This window comes from Kogia breviceps, chromosome 12 (assembly GCF_026419965.1).
Source record: "Kogia breviceps isolate mKogBre1 chromosome 12, mKogBre1 haplotype 1, whole genome shotgun sequence".
Taxonomy (NCBI): domain Eukaryota; kingdom Metazoa; phylum Chordata; class Mammalia; order Artiodactyla; family Physeteridae; genus Kogia; species Kogia breviceps.
In genome coordinates this window covers 8,193,241-8,213,976 of record NC_081321.1, presented here as the reverse complement: position 1 = coordinate 8,213,976, position 20,736 = coordinate 8,193,241, and the positions used below count along the sequence as shown (strand labels likewise).

The following is a 20,736-nucleotide window of genomic DNA, read 5'->3' as shown; positions in this document are numbered from 1 at the left end:
TCACAAGCCAAATGAATTGCTTCCTTTTCCATTCTTCTCTTACTTTCTACCCACCACTGATGACAGGTCGGTAGTTCTGGCCGACTGCAGGGTGCTTCACGTGGGGACCCTAAGTGCCTACTGCTGGGCAGATGACTCCGGCGGCTAGTGTGGCTAAGACGTTCTGAGTGCGGGGCTGGCTCTGAGCTGTGTGATGGATGACCTTCCGGGTCATTATAGCCCTGGGTGCGGCCACATTCACGTCCTCACCACCCATACGCGCACACCCATGATTTCAGCGCAGCTGAGGAGCAGTTCTGTTGTGGGAGGACCCAGGGTCCTTTAACTCTGCGAGTCAGGTGAGTCCGCAGCAAACTGATAATCTTCCGCACAGCGCGAGACCCAAGCCGCCTCTGACTGAGGTGCCTGCTGGCAAATTTCTCCACTTGCGGCAGCTGCTCAGATTTGAACTGTTTGCTCTGACCTTTCTGGTGCCGCTTGTCTAAAGATTGCCTGCAAACTGCTCTGTGACAGAGGCTTCCCGCCAGTGAAAAACCGTGACTGCACTTTGCACCGTAATTGAGTGGAGACAGGATTTACCTCATTGGACCACCTTGCCTGTCTGACTCCATTTCATATTATTAAAAACAGAGACTTGGATTTGGTTTTTTTTTTTTTTTATAAAAAATTTATTGAGATGATGCAATTATAGGCTTTTCTTTAAAAATTATTTGCAATTCACTGGCCCTGAGAAAAGGCTTTTTTTTTTGTTTGTTTTTCTTTTTTGTTACATTCATTTGATTCAGTCCCTTATAAACCCCACACCTCATAAACAAGAGATTAGAAATTTAAAAAAAAATTCTAGATTCGTCCTGGTTTGCAGGTGGTTGCAGTCACAAAGAGAAATCTTCAAGAATGTGCACTTGGCATGTATGAAAGATTCGGGGAGTTGGTCGTTGTTTAGTGTTGATGCAGATGGGGCCCAAAGAGTATCAGGTCAGTCTTCTGTGGTTCTTAGGCAGGCAGCGACCATTGTCACCCGTCTCCCCCCCCCCCACCCCCGGCTCCTTGGATCACTCCCTTCATTACTGCTCAGAAGAGGAACAGGCTGAGTGGGTGAAAACTAACTAGCACCGAATGCTTGGGCAAAGAAACTGCCTTTTGTTCTTTGTGTATTTCCCCCAATTTTTATCTTCAGCTTCCTGGGTGGGAATGGGTCAGATGGGGGTATGGCCGGGCTGGGTCCCGATCCTCATTCGCCCCTGGCATGCCGTCTGCTCCTAGGACAAGTCACAGGACCTCTCTGATACTCAGATTTCCCTTCTTCAAAAGGGGAGCTAATGTTTCAGACATGTATTCAGAGTTGCATACCTAGGCAGTGAATGGCGGAGGAGGTGTGGTTACTTAGGCATTTAGGTACATCCCGTCAAAGCCATTTAAGTTTCCGCTAAATTTACATTCTCACTCGGACAAGGTATCAGTGTAAGAAGATGGAGCAGGGGTTGCTGAAAAGAGAAAAAATCCATCAGTTGTTACTCCTCTTTTCCTGTGGGGATACCCCCCCCCCCCAAAGGATGTGGAACATCAGTGAGGCGAGACAAAGTTGCCTCGGGACAGAAAGATCTTAGAGATAGCATTACTTCCACGTAGCCCGTCCAGGCAATTGCCACTGCTTTCTTCTGATGGAGAGGAAGCACCCTGGTTACCTCAAGGTGCAGGGAAGAGTAGACACTAGAGAATTTCAAGGTACAAGCGAGACCGTCTGCCTCGGACCCAGCTGGAGGCAAGTTTGCTCTCCTGCAGCATTCTTCTGCGTTCTCCTTTCCCAGTTTCTCATTTTGCAAGCCAAGACCTCCCAAGATGGCAGCAGGGAAAGGCCAACTATTCAGATCACGGACGTACTTTTAGTTTGGTCCCAGGTGAAATTTTCATCACCTCTAGTGCTTAGTGTTGAAGCGAGAAATTTCATGCTAGATAGATTCTGCAGGTAGGAGATACGCTCTCGGAGGGCAAGGATCGTGCCCGATTCTTGGGAATCTCTCGGGGTGTCTAGCAGGTGCTCCATCAAAGTTGCCTAAATTGAACCTGAAATCTTTCAGGTCTGCAGTGTGTAAATGCTGTATCCCTGGTATCGGCATCGCTCAGGTATTCTCTCAAAGAACCAATGAGAAGAACCTTTGCCATTAAGGGAGTGAACAGAAAACCAACAATGGTAATATCTGGCTGCAAGGGCAGTAAAGGCTACATTGGAATCGACACCTTCCGTTTCTTCAAGAGGCTGAAGGTGTCAGCCTAAGTCTTACAGACTCTTACAGGATATTGCTTTAAATACAGAAATCCTGGGGGCAAAGGGGAATTTCCCCTCCATAATTCAACTGTAAGATTCTTTGGACAGTAAGAGCCCGAGTCCTTAAACCTGGGGGAACGGAGTGAGATGCTGTAATCTTAGGGGAAGCGCGACATCCTGCCTGGGTCTCTGGTTTTATGTCGCACAAAGAGAGCCTCAGTAAAGATCCACCCTTTCTCTCCAGCCCTGCAACCCAATGGCATCACAGCACACCAGGTATTTGGCTTAACCTCTCCATTTGAGAGCCGACATCAGTCATCTTAGAGGCTGGACGATGATCGCTGTGCGCTATAGAACGCTCTTGAAAGACATCTGTAGTGTGCTGGGATCCAGCTGGATTTCATCCCCGTTCGAGCACACTGAACCCAAACCCTTCATCTGGGGACACATAGGAGGTCCCTGACCTCACCGCAAACCCGAGCTTCTGGAAGGTAGGGTGGGGGCAGCGTGGGAGGGTGGGAGGAGGCCGGCCACCCCTGCGCGTCTGTCTGTGGTTGGATGAGAGGCAGGAGCGTTTCCGGTGTCCTTGAGCGACACTCAGCCTCTTTATTTGTCCCTCCCTCCCCGCAGGCTGGTGTCCTCTTCAGCGAGGCTGGGGCTGAGGGGGAGGGGTGGAGAATTCCTCCTGCCCGTGTGACCACAACCCCCCAACTCACTCAGAAATGGCCTGAGGACGTGCCTGGGCATCTGGTGGCTTCACCTGGAAGTGCTGCTGGCGGTGCAGACACGTGCCCGGGGGGCCACGAGATGCTCACCCGACTGACTGGAGGAAGCGGAGAGAAACAGGACGGGGTGCTTTGTAAGGGAGGTCTCATCTGCGTGAGTAAAAGAAGACTCTACTCCTATTATTGGATTCGAGCCTGTATTGGAAGAGTTGGTTTGGATGGCTATTGAAAAGGAAAAAAAAAAAAAAACCCAAAACTGCAACAGCTTTCTAAAGATACGTTATCATCGAAAGTACTAAGGGGTGGCACCTTCCTCACTTTATAAGATACTATTGACCTTATTTTGAGGTGAAAAAGAGCCACACGTGGGTCCATTCTGAAACACAGCTAGGAAAGAAGAGGGGAAAAGTAAGGTATCTGAGGAATTTCCCGTCTGCCCAGGCGTGGCAAACACCAGTAACAGCTGAGACTGCACAATCAGGGGTCCTCCCTCTCAAATGCCCTGTGTCCTGTGGAGACCAGGAAACTTAAAAAAAAAAAAAAAAAAAAAAAAAAAAAAGGCTGGGAATTGAAAAAAAAAAATTTGGGTGAGGGTATGAAACTGCATGATGGCCTTTGGGATGGAGCAGAGATGACCCTCCATAACCTACTTTGGAATAATTCATACCCCACTGCAGAAGATCTGTCACCTCGACCATCAGGCCTGTGTTTTTTTGTTTTTGTTTTTTTCATTTTTTTCCCCACTTCGCAGCACTTGCAAACTAATCCCAAGGTGCTGGGGTTTCCAAATAACCCAGACAGCCTTCCAGGCTTATCTTACGCTCCGTGGAACGACCAAGGCCCGCGGTTCTCACGGCTGTGCCGGGGGGAAGCCTGCCGGACTAGCATTCGTCTTTCTGGAAGGCAGCGGCCTCCGTGATGTTTTTGGCCTCCCCCCCGATAGGTCGCCAAATGCTGGGATGTGGGTTTGATTTTTGGGGTGCCGGCCATGAAGCACCCAGACCACGGATTCCGTTTAGGTGCCAACAATTCCCGAGACTCTCCAAAGAGGCTGAACTCTGCTGAAAGGCATCTGAAGTTCAACAGCAGGCGAGGAAGGGAGGACGGGACGGGGCAGGGAAGGAAAGAGAGCCAGAGAGAGAAGAAGAGAGCTCTCCTTTTCACTTTATCTTTTTTAAAAGCATCTTTTTTTTTTTTTCTTTTTCTTTTTCTTTTTCTTTTTTTTTTTCTTCCAGCCAAGACCCAACAGCAACAGGAACAAACGTGATCCACGTGGCAGGATCCAGAGGAACCTGAACCCTTTTGCAAGTGTTCTCTCTCCTGACCAATTGGGCTTCTACGCTTTGTGAGATTTGCAAAAAATATATATATGTAATAGATATATATTTCCATAGGAAAACAACCTCGATGTCTTCCCCTGTATGAATGATGAAAAGTCAAACTGCATGGTCTTAAAAAAGAACAAAAACAAGAACACCGTGAAACTTAACAATAGGTGGAACGGGGTGGGGGAGGAATTACAGACAGAGATTCCAAACGAGAAGGAACCATGAACACGAGTCCCAGGCTGGTGCCCTTGGCCAGAATTCCAGCGCCGCCTTTGCTGAGTGGTTTGTCTAAGGTGCTCCGGGGTCCCTCACGCTGGGCGAGAGAAGTGTCACTGCCACGTCCGGGTCTCTTCCCTTCCTCTCCATCACGCCCCAGCCATCCTGGCGGGCAGGGCGCCCTTGGCTACCGGCCCGCTGAGCCGGGGGCTGGTTCCTTCAACACTCGTCTTCTTGGTATATCTGCTCATCCAGCTCCTGGGACTCAAGATGCTCCAGACGATCTGTTCGGCCACTCATGATTTCATCCGGGGTTTTCATAAACCTTTGGAAGAGGAAATGGTGGTGTGAAGAGGTTACAATTTCCTGAAGTTGTCTTTAACTGCCTGAAAGTTGGCAAAACAATGATAAACAAAAGTCTCGGATGACTGTGAAGAAGATGGAGCCGTGTGACGCATTCCCGCGTGACCGTGCGAGGGGCCCCGGGACAGCGCACGTATCTGCGTCTCTGATTGTCAGAGGGTTAGATTCTACAAAGACCCGTGGGCGCTGTATATCCATTTCCATCCCAGACTGTGAACCCAAGGAATGGCATTCAAAACTTGACTCTAATGCGAAGGATACAATTCAATGCTAGGTGGAAAATCTGGAGAATAGGGCAAGAGAGTGGAGCTTCTGGCAATTAGAAAGGCCAAAAGAAAGAATCAGTTTCAGTGTTATCGCTGCTCCATCCCAAATGCTAGCCATTCATCCCCTCTGTTCTGTCTTCCTTTGCAGCTAGGTGCATACAGCAAGCCTCATCTTCTTGCTCTCTGGGTTCACTTGGAAACTACATCAGTGCCATGTTTTGACCATGATTTACATGGTTCAGGAAGGGTGCCTGGCTGCAAACGTTCTGTCTTTATGGCGGGAGGGCCCCTTCCACAGCCTATACATCGTTCCCTTCCTCTGCTCGGTACCAGGTGACCTGTCTTAAAACATACATTTTCTCTCATCACTTCATGTTCAAAAGCCTATGATGAGGGGCTTCCCTGGCGGTCCAGTGGTTAAGACTGTGTACTTCCAATGCAGGGGGCGTGGGTTTGATGCTGGTCGGGGAACTAAGATCCCACGTGCCTCGTGGCACGGCCCAAAAAAATCCTGTGACAAGCACTTACCAAGTCAAGGACCCACTCTTTGGCCTGCCCCTCGGGCCCCTCTGTCACCTCAGCCTGGAAACTCTGGTTTTCCTCTGTTTACTAGCGTGGACCCTTCAGTCCCTCCAGTTCTTTTTATATAAATCACAGCTCATGCCGTCCTCCAAACCTTATTTGGAACCCTCCCGACCCCTCCCACTATCTGAGCCCTACTCACTGAGCTCTGTCTCATCCATACCGAAATCTCCAAGAGTCCCTCCAGTTTAACACTTCACTCGATTACACGCTGGGTTTTATACCGAGAAGCCTTCGTTTGGGGGCGAGTCTGGCTTCCGACATTCATTTCCTCAAAAATGACTAATCTCTCCTCACAAATAGCACTCTTCTTTCCTTTTATCTTGTTGCCATCACTGTTGGAAGCCTGTGAACCTTCCACCTATGACTACTTTTCTTTTCTGCCCATCGTTGCTGATTTTTTTTTTTTCAAGCAGTCTGTTCCATAGCATCTGCAGCCTGTATTCCACTTTTATCCTGGAGCTAATGCTTGTCCCTCAACATCTGAAGTCACTAATAATCCCCTCCATGCCGAGTCCACAGATGTGTTCTATTTGGCCCTCTGAACTACCCCTATCCTCTTTTGACAGCTTTTCCATATTAAGTTTCTGATATTCCACACCAGGCTTGCCCAGAAACATTTATCAAAAGCCTCCATAAGGTATAAAACAGAACTATATATATAAAATATAACCCTTTAACCTTCTAGGAGCTTATGACCTACTTGTTGGGGAGAAGGACTTCATATATACGACTATTAAAAATGTAAATCACGATGTGGCTTAGGGCCAAGGAAACCCAACAGATGATGGAAGAAGGTCTCATAAAGGGTAGTAGACTTGAGGTAGACCTGGGGGGTATATATGTTAAAAAAAAAAAAACACAAAAGTTAAAGTGATACACATTTCTGACACGGGGAACCCTATTAGTGTTGGAGGGCAGCTGACAGCGTGTATTATGAATTTGGGAGGCAGGAGAATGGACCAGAGGCAGAGATTGCTGAATTAATCTAGGTATCTAGGTATGAAGTCTAGACATCAGCCTCCACTGCCAGGGAAGCAATACTAATGCTTCTGCCTTGCTTTCATCTTCCAGGTCTCGTGAGAGGACTTGCCATTGGCAGATTCCAACCTGGAGCCTGCTGGTAAGAAATCTTGGGAAATGTGGTTCCCAGGCTTCTAGCCCCTGCAACATAGACTGGGGTGGGAATGGTGCTGAAGAGCCAATGGACTGTCCAGCACAATGATGACTCAGATGTAAGAAGAGTCAAAGACTCTTCTTGACCGTAGTGTCAAGGTTGGTTACTGAAACAGTGGTGGTGCCACTGCGGATGTAACATGAACCCTGGGGGGTGGGTAGATTTCCAGTATGGGAAGAAGGCCTGTCTTGGACATTCCATGTCTGAGATACTAATGTGATATTTAAGTGGACATGTCCTGTAAGAAGCTCTTGGAAATTAAGATTTGGAACTTCAGGGAGATTTTAGAGCTGCACGTAGAGATTTGAGAGCCCGTTCACGGAGGTGATAAGTGAAGCTGTGTAACGGGATCCATCCATCCGGGGAAAAAGTATAGAATGGGAAGAACAGACACCAAGGACTAAGTTTAGGGTGAAGGATGAACAGGCATCAGCAGAGCCGGAGAAAGGAGGGTTCTTTTTCCACTTTATTCTACTCTGTTTCCAGCTCTTGAAAAGACTTCTCTGTTTCTTTTGAAGATCGCAATTTTTTTTTTTTTAACTGCTCCTACGTTACCACACCTTCCCAATGCTAAGGCCCAGGTTCTCTGCTCTTTCCAATAAGTACTTATCCCAGTGAGCTTGTCTGCTCGTACAGTGTCATTTTGTCATTTCCTACCCAAATCCACATCTCTAGCCCCATCTGTACCTCTCCTCTGTCCCACCTGCCAAAACGCAGAACCTGAGGTCGTTTTGGTCAATCCCACCTTCTCCCAAGCTTCACTTGGCCTCACCACGTCAGTTACCACCAGTGTCAGAGGGCTATGTCTACCTCTCCCGATTGGTCCTTTAGATCCCTTCTTTTTCCTCTTCTAATTGTGTCTCCTCTCTTGCCTAGGAATCACAATCTATGTGGTGGGTTAAATGGTTGGAACTCATTAGCTGAGAGGCATTCTGGAAAGAGGAATGTCTACTGCAGCAGCTTTCAGACTTTTACAATGCACTGTCGTAAATATATTTTACATCACGACACACACACACCCCACCCCTGAATCACAGTTTTCGTGAATCAACAGTCACTCTTAATTCATGTGATAGTCTATTTTCAACTCTATCCTTTCCTATTCAATTCTGTTCTATTTCATTAAAAAAAAATGAGACTCATTAAATCTATTTCGTGATTCACTAACGGGCCAGGACAAACACTGGTCCAGGGCTCGCAATCTGGAGGTCTAGGTGTGTTTAGTTCCTTGCTTTGCCATTGGCTCCTCTGATTGCTCCCTTTAACTACCATAGATATAAATGCCAGATAATACTGTTTGATCATTGCATTATTTGAAAGGTGAGTCAGATTGTGTTTACTTAGTTTTGGCTTTACTCTAGGTTAGACGTAAGTGGGAAAAAAAATTTTTTTTTCTTAAATTCTAACAAACCACCACCTGGTATCGAATGTGTAGCAGTGATGGTTTTGAGGATCAGATAGGCAGGCAGAGATCTTACCAGTCTCCCTCCTCCCTCTTATTTGAAGACAACAATATCCTCCCAGAAGAAGGAAAGGAGAAAAAGGAAGTGCTACCTGAACAAAAGCCTTTGTCCTGGCTCCTTCCTGATAATGTTTAGTTTGTAGTAGTGGCGCAGGGCTCTGGACATTTTCTCATAGGTCATGTTTGTTCTGTTCTGTTTGTTCAAAGGCGGAAGAGAGAAAAAAAAGCACAAAGACACAATGAAATGAACCTCAGAAAAGACGCTGCAGGAGCTATTCAAATCCAGCTCTTCAGCTGCTTGTGTGGCCCCGCCAGTTGGGAAAGCCACCTGCTAATCTGCTCCCGGCCACGCCTACCCCTGGGCTTTTTCACCGACATCCTTGCTGAGGTTCCTCCTAAGGTGAGTCTAGCTAACAAAGCACATCCCGCAGCGGCCTCCCCGACTTCCTCTCCCAGGACTGCGCTCCGCGGTGCCCGAGGAATTTCCTGCAGGTCCCACTAGCTGGGGGCCATCCTTCACCTTCTGACCCACAGAGAATTTCTCTTCCTTTTTTTCCTTTTTTAAAAAAGTTTTTTTTTTTTTAAATTTTGACAGTGCCCTTTCTCAAAGCTTGCGTTTCTGGTTTGTCATTTTAAGGAAAAGATTTTTTTGTTTAAATTCCTGTCACGGAAGCAAGAATACAGTGGTTCCGAGCCCTGGGCTGAGGGCTCCCTGTGCGAGCTGCGGAGCAGTTTTTCTCAGTGACTCACAGGGTGGATGGTGTCAGTGGGGTCTGGCCGTTTTTGGTCACGACAGCCTCTGGTAGGGCCTCCTCGGCGGGGCCAGAGCCCGGGCTGCCGTCCTCCAAGGCTGCAGCCGGGGCAGAGCTCAGCGGTGTCTCCCCCTGGCCTGCCTCTACTTCGGCGGATCTGGAGTTGGGCCTTCCTGGTGCCTTGCCACCTCTGCCCCACGGCTACCTGTCTGTGGTCGGGCCTGGATCTTGCTGACTCACTCTTTTTTTTTTTTTTTTAACTAGGAATACAGATTTATCTTAATTTTCTCTTCTTTTTTTTCAGTGCCCTACAGCAGATCTCTAGAACTTACTCATCTTGTTTAATGGAAATTTTATGCCCCTTGATTAGTAACTCCCCGTCTCCCCCCCCCTCCCCCCACCCCTGGCAACACCGGTCCACTCCTGGACTCGATGAATTTGCTTCTTTTAGATCTAACTTTGAGTAAGTGGAATCAGGCAGTACTTGTCTTTCTGTGACTGGCTTCTTTCACTCGGCATCACGTCTTCAAGAGGAATATTCCACTGTGTGTATATAGCATGGTTCCTTTACCCATTCATCCATCAGTGGACGTCAAGGTTGTTTTACCCACTCTTTACATCTATGCACCTTAATGGTTTCCCTAACTATAAAAGACTTTCTCTTTTAAATTCGATTTCCTCTTCCCAAGATGGAAAACTGTAGGGGCGATCAGACTTCTTGCACTGTTTGCTTTTCAAGGAGGTGCTTTAAAGTCAGAGGATACGCATTTTCCATGTAGAACTGGGCTTTTGCGACCATGGAAGTTTCTAACCCAGCGGAACAGAAGCGACACTTGCCGAAGCCCCCCTGTGAGTCACAAAGTGCCACAGGGCATCCCTGGTCCCCAGTTCCTAACGATGGCATGGGTGGCAGGGCCAGGCCGAGGCGGGGGAGTGACGGTTACTCGTAATGAGGCCTATTAGACCAGGAGGCTTAACGGGCACCTTCAATGATTTCTTCCCCTTTGCAATGAGTTGTGTGTCCAGTGAGGAATAAAGTAAATAATTATGGGCAGACAGGAAGCAGGAGACAGACAATTACCCTCCAACCCAGGGATGAAGACGAGATTTTGGCCCTGCTTTATCAGAACGAGTATCTGATGCCCTTTTACCTTATGGTTTCCCCACAGTCGAGCCAGTCCATTGGGATCCACTATCCGGAATATTTTGGATTCTTTGTCCTCCCATCGGATGAAGTTTTCGTACCGGCTGTCAGAAAGCAACTGATAGACGTAATCCCAAAGCAGTCTACAGTCTACAGAGGAAAAGGGCAAGAAAACACTGTTGACAAGGTTGCTTGTTGAAGTACTAAGAGCAAGAATCAGAAAATAATCGCGTAACCGCTTTTGCCTACTCTGGGTGGATTGGCTGACTTCCTCGTTTGGGAACTCCCTGGCGGTCCAGGGGTTAGGATGCCGCGCTTTCACTGCGGAGGGGCCTGGGTTTGATCCCTGGTTGGGGAAATAAGATCCCGCAAGCCACTTGGCCAAAACTAAAACGAAAACACATCCTCGTTTTCTAGTGAGGAGAGCAAGGCACAGAGAGACCTGTGAGATGGCAACCTTTGACCTGTGGAGGCCTTCAGGACTGTTCGGGCCCAGAACTTGCCCCCTCGGATGAGGACACAGAGACCCGGACAGAGGAAGGGGCTGGTCCACGGTCATGACCAGTGACCTGAACTTGAGCAGAGCCCACAAAAGGGACAGAACAAGCTCTAACTGCAAATGAATTGGTTCTGAAAAGGGGCTGAAGACAGGCTGGCAGGTAAGAGGGCAAAGAGTGTGCTTGTGTTCAGAGAGAGCAACGTGGTGTCAATGGTGGGGCTCAAGGTTACTTTGGAGGGTGATACTCAACGGATAAAGATGTGACGATTGAGGTCGGCTGAAAAATGGCAGAAAAAGCAGCGTGATGCATGAAAAGCTGTGGGAGGAGAAAACCCATGTGGTTTGGGGACTATTACTGTGGAAACTGTGGCCAGCGTGGTCTTTAGAAAGAATACAGATAGTTTCGTTACAGCTACTAGGTAGGTTTTAAAAATTGTTTTATTATAATGGAATCGGTGTAGAAAGGAACCCAGTGCAGAAAATCCCTTTCTCCATGTGCAAAACTGATGTTGGATCACTTGGTCAGGCAACAGATCTTTCTTTGTACGGGCCAGGCGCTGGGCTAGGCCTTGACTTTTGGCTGTGGATTGGCAAATTGAAAGAGAAGATGCAGGCTGCACACCTTTGCCCCGTTCTAGTGCTTTCTGGATTAGTGCCAGAACCGGGTGTGGCTTGGCCCCTAGCACAGCCTTATGGGAGCAGATGTGGACTTTTCTAAGTCGAGTTGATGCAGGACTGGCCTCCAGATGAGAACTGGAGGTTCTCAGGTGTGCACTGTTGCTTCTGGGAGCTTTGATGAGCCCTAGCCAGCATGGCGGGTCGTGAATGATTAATTTTGTGGAACACTGTGTGTGTGTTCTGCACTTTGCAAGCATTATTTCTAATCCTCACTTCACACACTGCATCCTTTCTAATCTTCTCGTGCCCGAGGTCACTGAGACTTGAACTCTGGGGCTCCTGCACCGCAAGGTGCCGATTTCCTTACTTCCTTATGTTGGGTGAGGCCTGGCCCACCTGGGCGGGGAATGTCCAATCCCAACCTGGACTATTGCAGAGCGAGCCAAACATCCACCTCCCGGAGAATGCAACACACCCTCCTCTGGCACATGTTTACAAGAGGAAGCGAGTCAGGTCACCTTGGGCAAGTTTCTTCAATCTCCCTGAGGTTCCGTTTCCTCCTTTACGAAAGGGGAATAACAACGTCGACTGTCTCCGGGATTACGGTACGAGTGATGATGTGAGTGAAGGAAACAATAACAGCGATTACTGGGTGCTATTTGCAGGCACCGGGCTGTGTGTTCTACCAGCCGGCTTGCCTCTGACCCTTGGGGCACCTGATGAGGCCAGTGCTGTTGCTATTCCTATTTTACGGCCAAGGAAGCTGGGGCTCAGCGGGTTTGGTCAGTGGCTCAGAGGCACAGCTCGTGAGTGACACGTGTCGGAGTCTGGAGCTCGTGCTGGGCCACCCGTCCTGCTGAGACGTCTATTCTCAGAGAAGCGGCTTAACAGGTATCTGTTAGTCGAGGACTCTTCCAAGCAAGCTTTAACTCTGAGCGTGTCCTTCGTGCAACCCAGCTTTCTCTCTGAACAGCAGAAAATGCCATAAAATGTGGCATTTTCCAGGAGGCTTCATCTTTCAAGGAACTACCGTGAAACTTAAAAATGACCATACATCTTCAGTACCCCCTGCTGTATCCTTTTTTCCCCCGATTGATCTGGGTCTAAAAATTAATGTAACGTGTGGTCTCTTCTGTTTCAGAAAAGGACCCGTGGTGTCCCTCTTAGAAGGATGACCCCTGGAGTTTGAACCCTACGCTAAGAGGAGCTGACCAGAGATGCTGTTACCCCCACCCCCGCCTGCTGCTGCCCTCTCGGTCGCCAGAAGGGGTCACTGAGGAGCAGGGAGACAGCAAGGGGCCCGATCCCAGCATCAGGAAGCACCTTGAGAGGTGAGTACCACACACCGTCGCAGACTGAGAGTAACCGAGCTCATTTTGAAGGTGCTTGTAAGAGGGCGCCTGTCGGCAAAGCAGTGAAATAGGCAGTGTCTTTCTCCCTCTCTGCCACCTCCTTGTCTTACGTCGTTTTCCGTACAGGTGGAAAAAGAGAGAACTGAGATGCGGTTTAATTGTCCAGTTTTTGTCTTACTGTCAAATGGCAGATGCATTTTAATTTCCCACAAGCTCTTCCAAGTAGAAACCATCTGGCAAAACCAAATATTATCACACAACATGCCAGTCTACTAGGAGGAACAAAGGTCTAACAGCTTCTCCATGTTTTCCGACAGGGTTACAATCATTTTTACCACCAAGAGGCTTCATGACACCTTTATCTGGATTAGCAATGTGGTTCTCTAGAGTGAATCATTTGAACACAATTTAATAATTTAAAAAACGGATCTGGTTGTCTTTCACAGTTTGATAGAAGGAACTTCTGTTCCCCGGAAGGTGAGGGATGTATTGGCAGTGCCTCACCTCTAAGACTTCCTGGAGTTAAAATGTAAAGTGAGTGTTGTCTTAACACCATCTGCTGAGGGATTTTCACTTTCATTGTTTCTGTGGCTTCTCTTTTACTGCTTTGGACATTCTGTGTCTCATAAAATGGTGAAGTGGGAACCATTTTCCGTTGGCTCGCACTTAAAAAATGGTTTCCATTTGAAACCATTTTACCGTTTCTCAGAGTAAGGACTTGACCAGCGTTGGGTACCTACCATGCTGGTTCTTCAGAGGCATCGAACTGAGACCTTTATGTCGTAAATCATTTACTGAAAAAAATCTAGAATGTGATCTGTGTGTGTTTGGTTGGTAAATGAAGGGCAGGGCTTACCAAAGAACAGACTTTACCTATGAGTTGCAGGAACACTTGTTATCTTGCAAACTTTTCCCTTTCATCAGTGTGAAAATAACCCCACACAAGGGGCCAATTAATCATTTTAAATGACATTTAATCCAGCGAAGCCAACTTTAGCTGAGTAATAAAAATATATTGACATTCAAGACATACTGAATTACTCAGTCACGAACAGAGGTAGCAACAGGAATTTTGTGGCATAAAGTAGTTGTTTCAAGCTCAGAGTATAAGTGCCTTTTTATAACACTATTGATTCTTTTGTTTCTTTAGTTAAAAATTATGCCAGATGACAAAAAAAAAAAAAAAAAAGCTGCCTGATCACGCAACTTTTTTCTTTCTTTTTTTACAATAGAAGTTCAAGCCATCTGAGTTATTTTTGTTTTTTAAGATTTTAGTTAAATAAAAGGCAGATCCTTTTCAGTTCCTAGGTCCTCTGGAGGCTGTTGCCATGACCCACCAACAGTTTTTCAGCTTTCTCAAATCCATCCCTGTCTGCACAGATACAATGCTTTCTGATCATTGATAAAAATGCTTAATACTATATGATAAAATGCACCAAAAAGTTCATCCCATTACAAAACACTTGAACATGCACGTGAAACATGTCTCATATCACAAGGTCTTCACTAATTTTAGGTGCATGTGTCTTAAACGAAAGGGCCTTCTCCGTTAAGGCATGTGGGAATTTTAAACAAATGTTCATGATGTAGATTGTCTCTTCCATGAGAGGAAGCTCACGAAAGGGTTTAGCTCGAGTGAAGTGTTATTTTCCAATTGCAGAAAGAGAGTTCTCTCTTTCCTGCTGGGTGAGGTACCCCGGGCATCCACAGTTAAAAGGCATTGTTAAAAAATATATATATTTCCCTTCCTGTGGTTAGGGAGAAATATTCCCCCACACACACCAGTCTCTTACCAGAGACTCATTGTACAAGCTTATTGAGCAGAGACTGTAAAAAGATGGGCAATTCACATATTAACCAACATGGTTTCTAAAGGAAAAAAAAAAAAACCTAGAAAACCATGCTAGACAAAACTGATGCTTAAGAGACCTGAGTGGGCAAGTCGAGTAATTGACAAGTTATTTGAATTTCCCGAAATTCAAATTTCAGGAAAGCATCTAAGAAAGTAATTTTATGTTGTTTTAACTGCCCAAATGGAATTTTACATGAAGCTCTGTAAACTGGAGTTCTGTGGATATAATCACCAACAAGGAGAGGCCTAGCATTCCTGTTTCATTGCTTTAAATTTATTATGCAAAACTAATAAATTTATTTCAAGTTCAGGAACAAAATGGGTCAGTAACACCCAAAATAAAAAGTTGCTTCTCTGCTTTATAGCAATGGTTCTAAACTAGGGGCAATCTTGCCTCCTAGGTGGTATTCTACAATGTCTGTGACAGTTTTGGTTGTCACAACTGGGGTGGAGGATGCTATTAGCATCCAGTGAGTAGAGGCCAGGGATGCTGCTAAAAATCTTATAATGCACAAAAGAACTGCTCCCCGGCAACGAAGAATCATTTGGCCCGAATATCAAGAGCACCCAGCTTGAGAAACCCTGCCCGTGGAAGCACAGGTTTTACAGCCTGCAGGGGGGCTATCTGCAGGGTTTTTTTTGTTTTCCTCCTCAATTCTAGATCAGCCATTACCTAGAAGCAGAAAGCTGATAAATCTAGTGCAGCCAACCCTGTGTTGATACGCAGAGGTGTGTTTGCGATGCGTGCTTGCTTGTGCTTTGCTGTGGCTTAGGAAAACAGAAGCCCTGTGTGCACGGCGGCAAGCTGGGAGAGGGAGAAGCTGAGGCGGAGGATACAGGTCTATGCTTCCTGGCTTCATCGGGGCAGAGAGGGACCGCAGCTGCAAACAAACACCGCTGAACCTTTTCACCTTTGGTTGCAGGAGGTGTGGCGTGAGGCTGGGAAATGCAGAGATCAAGCCCCCACCTAAAACCCAGTAAGACATACCCCTCCTCCCTCAGGCGTGGAGGCAGCCTGGGAATTTGCAGCCGGGGACTGCTGGGACATAGGGATGCTGTTACAGAAATGCACGCCCTTAAACAAACTGGAATTTCCAGTCTCCTCAATCCCCTTCTATTATTTTCTACCCAGTTACTGTGCTGGTACTGTTTTATCTTTTTAAAAAGCTGTCCTGAAACTTGCCTTCTCTTCTTGATTTCTCAGTGGCTCACAATGAAAAAGTACAGTGACTCAGCCACAGTGTGAGAAGTCTGGCACCTTGGGATACTCCCATCGGGGTGAAGGGCTCTGTCCTCTCCAAGGGTCTCCTCCATCTCCTCCAAATACAGACAGCGGGCAGAGCCGCAGAGGAGGTGACAGGGAGTGAAGACGTTCATCTGCGAGGAAATAAGGAAACTAGGGTTCCCTGAAGGGGTGCACTTTTCAGGCCAACATCACTTAGAACAAATGCCCAGACACAGTCCTTCTGGGTTAAGGCCCTGCACCCGCGCCGGTGGGCCATGGTGCTGGCCGTGACCCCCGCCCTCCTCTCTGCAGCCCTGGAGCAGAGCAAAGAGAAATGGCGCGGAGGCGGGCCGCTAACTAACCCCTAGAAATTACCCTGCTTGCACTAATGTTTGCATATCGTCTCTTTAGTGCTCAGAAGTGCCCAGAAATGAGTATTAGTATTATCGTTATCATGGCTAAAGAAACCAGGCTTCAGGGACCTTAAATAAATACCTCTGCTTGGGAGACAAGGGCTAGACTCGAATGCTGCGGACTCCAGAGTCCATGCTTTCCCACAGGCCCACAGAGCTGCCCCAGGAACCCTCCCACCGGCTGTGGATGGAGGCCCTGGGCCGGGAGCCATAGCGGGGTCTCTGCCTGAGACAGCGCGGGAGGGCACAGCTCTGCCAGCCGCCGCTAAAGCCCCGGGCCCCCCGGCTCATGGGGACATCCCACGATCCTGTCCTTTTTTCCAAACCACAGTATCTACACACGTGTGCGTGTGCGCAGGCGCACACACGCGTGCACACCACCACACCTGACTGCAGAGGCCTGGGGATGACACTACCCTCCGTCACGGTCACACAGTCCGTTTAGGCTTCTCTTTTATGATGTCTTCCGCTCAGGGCTGCTCCTGAGGCCCGTTTATGCAAGAAGATAAAAGTCCACGTGCCTCATTGGAGACAGTGTCCCCATCAGGTACCACTGGGGAAGAAGCAGAGATGGAAACACGAGGGCAGGGTACGGTGTGACCTCCCCCGGCCTGGGAGCCCTGAGGATGGGCCCCTAGCTGCTGGCCCTGGAGTCTCAGGCTTAGGTGCCTTCATCTGATGATGGCAGAGCAGCGGCTCCCAGGATTGAATTTCTGTGCGCACAGAACTCATCCAGTCAACAAAACCAAATCAAGAGAGTACAGTGCTCTAGCCAGGTGACAAGTGATACGGGAGACTCAGTGTCTCCTTGAGGAGAATCCTTTTGTCTCTATTAAAAATGTAACCCTGAGAGATAATACACGTATTTTTTTTTTTAAGTCTCTTAGAGGATCTGAAAGATCGCCAGGCCAAGCGTTATCAGAGGGGTTGCAAGTGAAGGGTGCAGGGTCTGGGGGTGGGGTGTGGGATTCTCCGTTTTATCTGCTTTAAGATCAACTCACCAATGATATCCTCACAGACCGTGAAGAAGTTCATGTTTGCAAAGAAAACCAAGAGACTGAGGCAGAAGTTGTGAGGTGAGCACAAGAAAAGAAATACTCTCCTTTTGGATGGTCCATGGACTTTGAACCACCAAGTGTGTACAGACCTCTTACATTCCGCACTTCTGTGGAGCAGATGAACCGCTACGAATGGATTAGAAACCAGGTGGCCAATGACTCTCCCCCCACTTTAGCAGATTTTTGGATTAAGTCCAAGGAAGGGACACGCCGGTAGGAAGTCTGGTAACTCAGGTTTGAATGGAATTGAAGAAGTTTAAGAGAAAGCCAAAATGACTTCAGTTTTTTTCTTTAAAAACTGAGCTGTCTATGGTTAAAACCAAAGCAGGGAGCTTAGTTTGTCTGATGGCATAAAGTAAGAGGGATTATTGCCTTATGCCAGCAAAGACACAACACTTGGCACTTAGAGACGCCGCACCCTATCACCTAGAAACACGCCTGGCACGTAAAGATACGTGTTAATTTCTGAATGAATAATCTTTACATAGTTCAGGTCTGCAGAGCCACACTTCATTTTCCTCCGCTGTATTTTACTTATGTTAGTGATGTGATTGTAACTGCTACGGGCTACTCAGCCATCAGCCTGCCATCTAGAGCTTAGCTCCTTCCCTCCACGTGTCTCAGGCAGGCCTCGTTCTCGGAGGTGCGAGTCATTCCTTGAGAGCAGGGACGGCATTTTCTACACCTGTGATTCCAAAGCACCCTGAACGTACACGCAGACAGTGGCGTAGAACAGGGAGCAGCGGACTTTTTCTGTAAAAGGCCAATCAGTAAAATCTCTGCTGCAACTCCTCAACCCTGCCAAAGCAGCCACAGACAATACTGAGGGAGTGGGTGTGGCCGTGTGCCAGTGAAATTTGATTTACAAAAACAGGCGGTGGCTGATTTGGCCCACAGGCCTGCGTTTTCAGTCCCCGGTCTCAAGGAAACAAGTGTGCTGGAAAGAACAGTGGTTGAAGCTGGAGGCTGAACACTGGACGTGTCTTCATCTGTAAAAGACCCTTCTAGCTCTGAAATCACCAAGTTCTAAGAATTATTTTCAACACGCACTGAAAACACAACGTCACCTGGGCTACCCTTCTTCAACTTACGGCGCTCACTGCCGGTACCACTCTTTGGCTATGAAACAGGTTGGCGAGACACAGGCCAGTGAAACGTTCGTGGGCTGAGAAAATGTTAGGAGGTGACAGATGCTCCCCCATCCCCCTGCCGCCAAGCAGTCCTTTCCTGAGGACAATAAACAGAAAAGGGCACAGAAAGAAGCAACTTGCTCAGTGCTGCACGTACCACTGGCTGCTCAGTAAAGAAACAGCACCCAGGAATCTTCTCTCACTCTGTCCTACGTTAAACTCTCTCCCACAGATGCCAGCCATTCCAACTTGTTAAACTCAATAACAGTCCTTCTTATTCTTTGAAAAATAAGCAACACCTTTCAGAATAAGCTATATGTTTCTATTTCAATTGATCTAATTTGTGATTTGTATTTTAAACTGTCAACTACCTCCTGGATTTCTTTTATTGAATATTTTAGTTTTTCCTCCAGGTAAATACCTAAGTGAACTATCATAACTTTGCATGGGACCCCTTCATTGTATGATGCCTCCCAATTTCATAGATATTAAAGTGTGAAAAGAAGAATCGCTAAAATATGGTGGATTTTTTAATGAACCTGGATTCTTGAGTTTACATTTCTATCTGAAATAGAACAAATATACTAGGCCTTACGTTGCTTTGGGGGTTTTCTCCATCTGCAATGACCTCTTTTTCTTTAATCTCCACTTGTCCATATTCTAAGCATTCATCTAAGCCCAGCTAACAGCCAGCCCCTCCATGAAGCCTTCCTGACACCTCGACTCCAACCTCCTACGGCGCTTAATCGGAGTCCCTGGAAGACACCACAAGCTGCACTTGTAGCTCATGGTCTTCAGCTCTTTCCTAACAGAGATTGTGTCTCACATCTCCTGGAACACTCCAGCCCATGAATGCAGAGCAGTGCTGTAAACACAGAAGGTGTCCGAAGGCACACACCCAGGAGTAGCCGAGCAAATGATACGTGATTCACCTTTTGATCCACATGCATAAGTCGTGTTCTTATCCGTATCCTCCAACTATGGTATCTGTCCGTGTGACACACAGCAGCACCTTCAGTGCCCCTGGGCTCATTTGAAAAGCTACGTTTTCCCATATAAAAGCTGCTTTATAGCTATCTGAAGGACTTTTATGGCTGTTCAGTAATGACAGAACTTTACATTGTACATATGAATCACCCAATGAATTCGACTTCCAGTAAATGAAGAATCAATTCTGCGAGGATCTGAGTAGTCCAAAAAGACACCCAAAGGGTTGGGGTGGAGAGACAGGGACACCCCAGGTGAGAAACAAAGAAGCCTGGAACCGTGATAAGCACTGTTCAGAGGGTCACAGGATCAAGACTAAATGTCAGATCGTAGACTTCTCTCTCGTTTCACCCCCGAGAAAAACAGTGCCTTTTGGCTACATTCGCTAATCCTGGATTAGCGAATAATCGGGTTAAATTAGTGAATACAGACATATGGAGATTATGGAGCTTTTGAATATACCAATAGAGTAGCACAATTTTTAAGAGAGCCATATTAAAAAATTTCCAGACCTACTAAGCAAGGGAAAAACAGCTCTAAGCCTAAACAATTTAACTTGACACATGGGGCTTCTCTTGGATTCCTAAGAAGTCTGTGGCAGAGACAGCGTCACAGAGGAGGTGGGCAAGACAGCTTGTAATTGGGAGTGCAGGGGCAGCAGGGGCAGCCCGAGAGACAGCAGCCGACGGCGCGGCGAGGGCCGTCCCTCAGCCTCATCCGCCAGCCCCTGCGTGACCTCTGCTCCTCTGCCGCCCAGTTTCCTCTGTGGTTTCCCCTGCAAACAACCCTTCCATATAAAATGAATAGAGCAATGACAGGCTACCTCGAAGAGCTGTCCTGAGGATTATAAACAAGTAGAAGGTATCCACAAAATGTCCAGAACTGTTGCACAGACCGTGCGAGAAACAAAGACGAGCAGGGCATATACAGACAAGAAGGAAAGCCTAGAAAGTCCAAGACGGGTCATTTATATCGTTCACAGGAATATACCGACCCCCTTCCTCTTTCTCCAGTTATCTGGGGGAAATTCACGTGCTTTGCCAAATAAGCTCTTTGCCACCTTATCCCCGTCCTTCCTTTTCATAATTTCTCTTTTTTCCATTATTAAAAAAACCTTTATGTAAAAGTAGACGGAACTATAATGTAAACCCCGGTGCACCCAACACCCGGCCACACAGCCATCAGCTTGTGACTAACCTTATTCTATGTACACCCCACCCGTTCCTCACTCCCCACCCTGTGGGATGCTTTTGGATCACATTCCAAGCATACATCATTTCATTTTTCATAGTGTTTTCGAAACACGTCATAGTTCTTGGCC

At 47.3% G+C, this 20,736-nt stretch overlaps 1 protein-coding gene across 4 annotated transcripts in view; it reads right to left on the bottom strand.

Annotated features, from left to right (window-relative positions):
• Nucleotides 1-665: 665 nt before the first annotated feature.
• The window catches only part of ETV6 (ETS variant transcription factor 6), a 240,936-nt gene continuing 220,865 nt past the window's right edge, over nt 666-20,736 (bottom strand). For all 4 annotated transcript variants that reach the window (XM_059082644.2, XM_067008733.1, XM_067008734.1 and 1 more), the window contains 3 exons: nt 10,289-10,431; nt 8,478-8,578; nt 666-4,860 (listed from right to left, as the gene is read on the bottom strand). In XM_059082644.2, the coding sequence (XP_058938627.1) occupies nt 4,755-4,860; nt 8,478-8,578; nt 10,289-10,431 (350 nt within the window). In that variant the 3' untranslated portion in view covers nt 666-4,754. The remainder of the gene's footprint in view (nt 4,861-8,477; nt 8,579-10,288; nt 10,432-20,736) is intronic.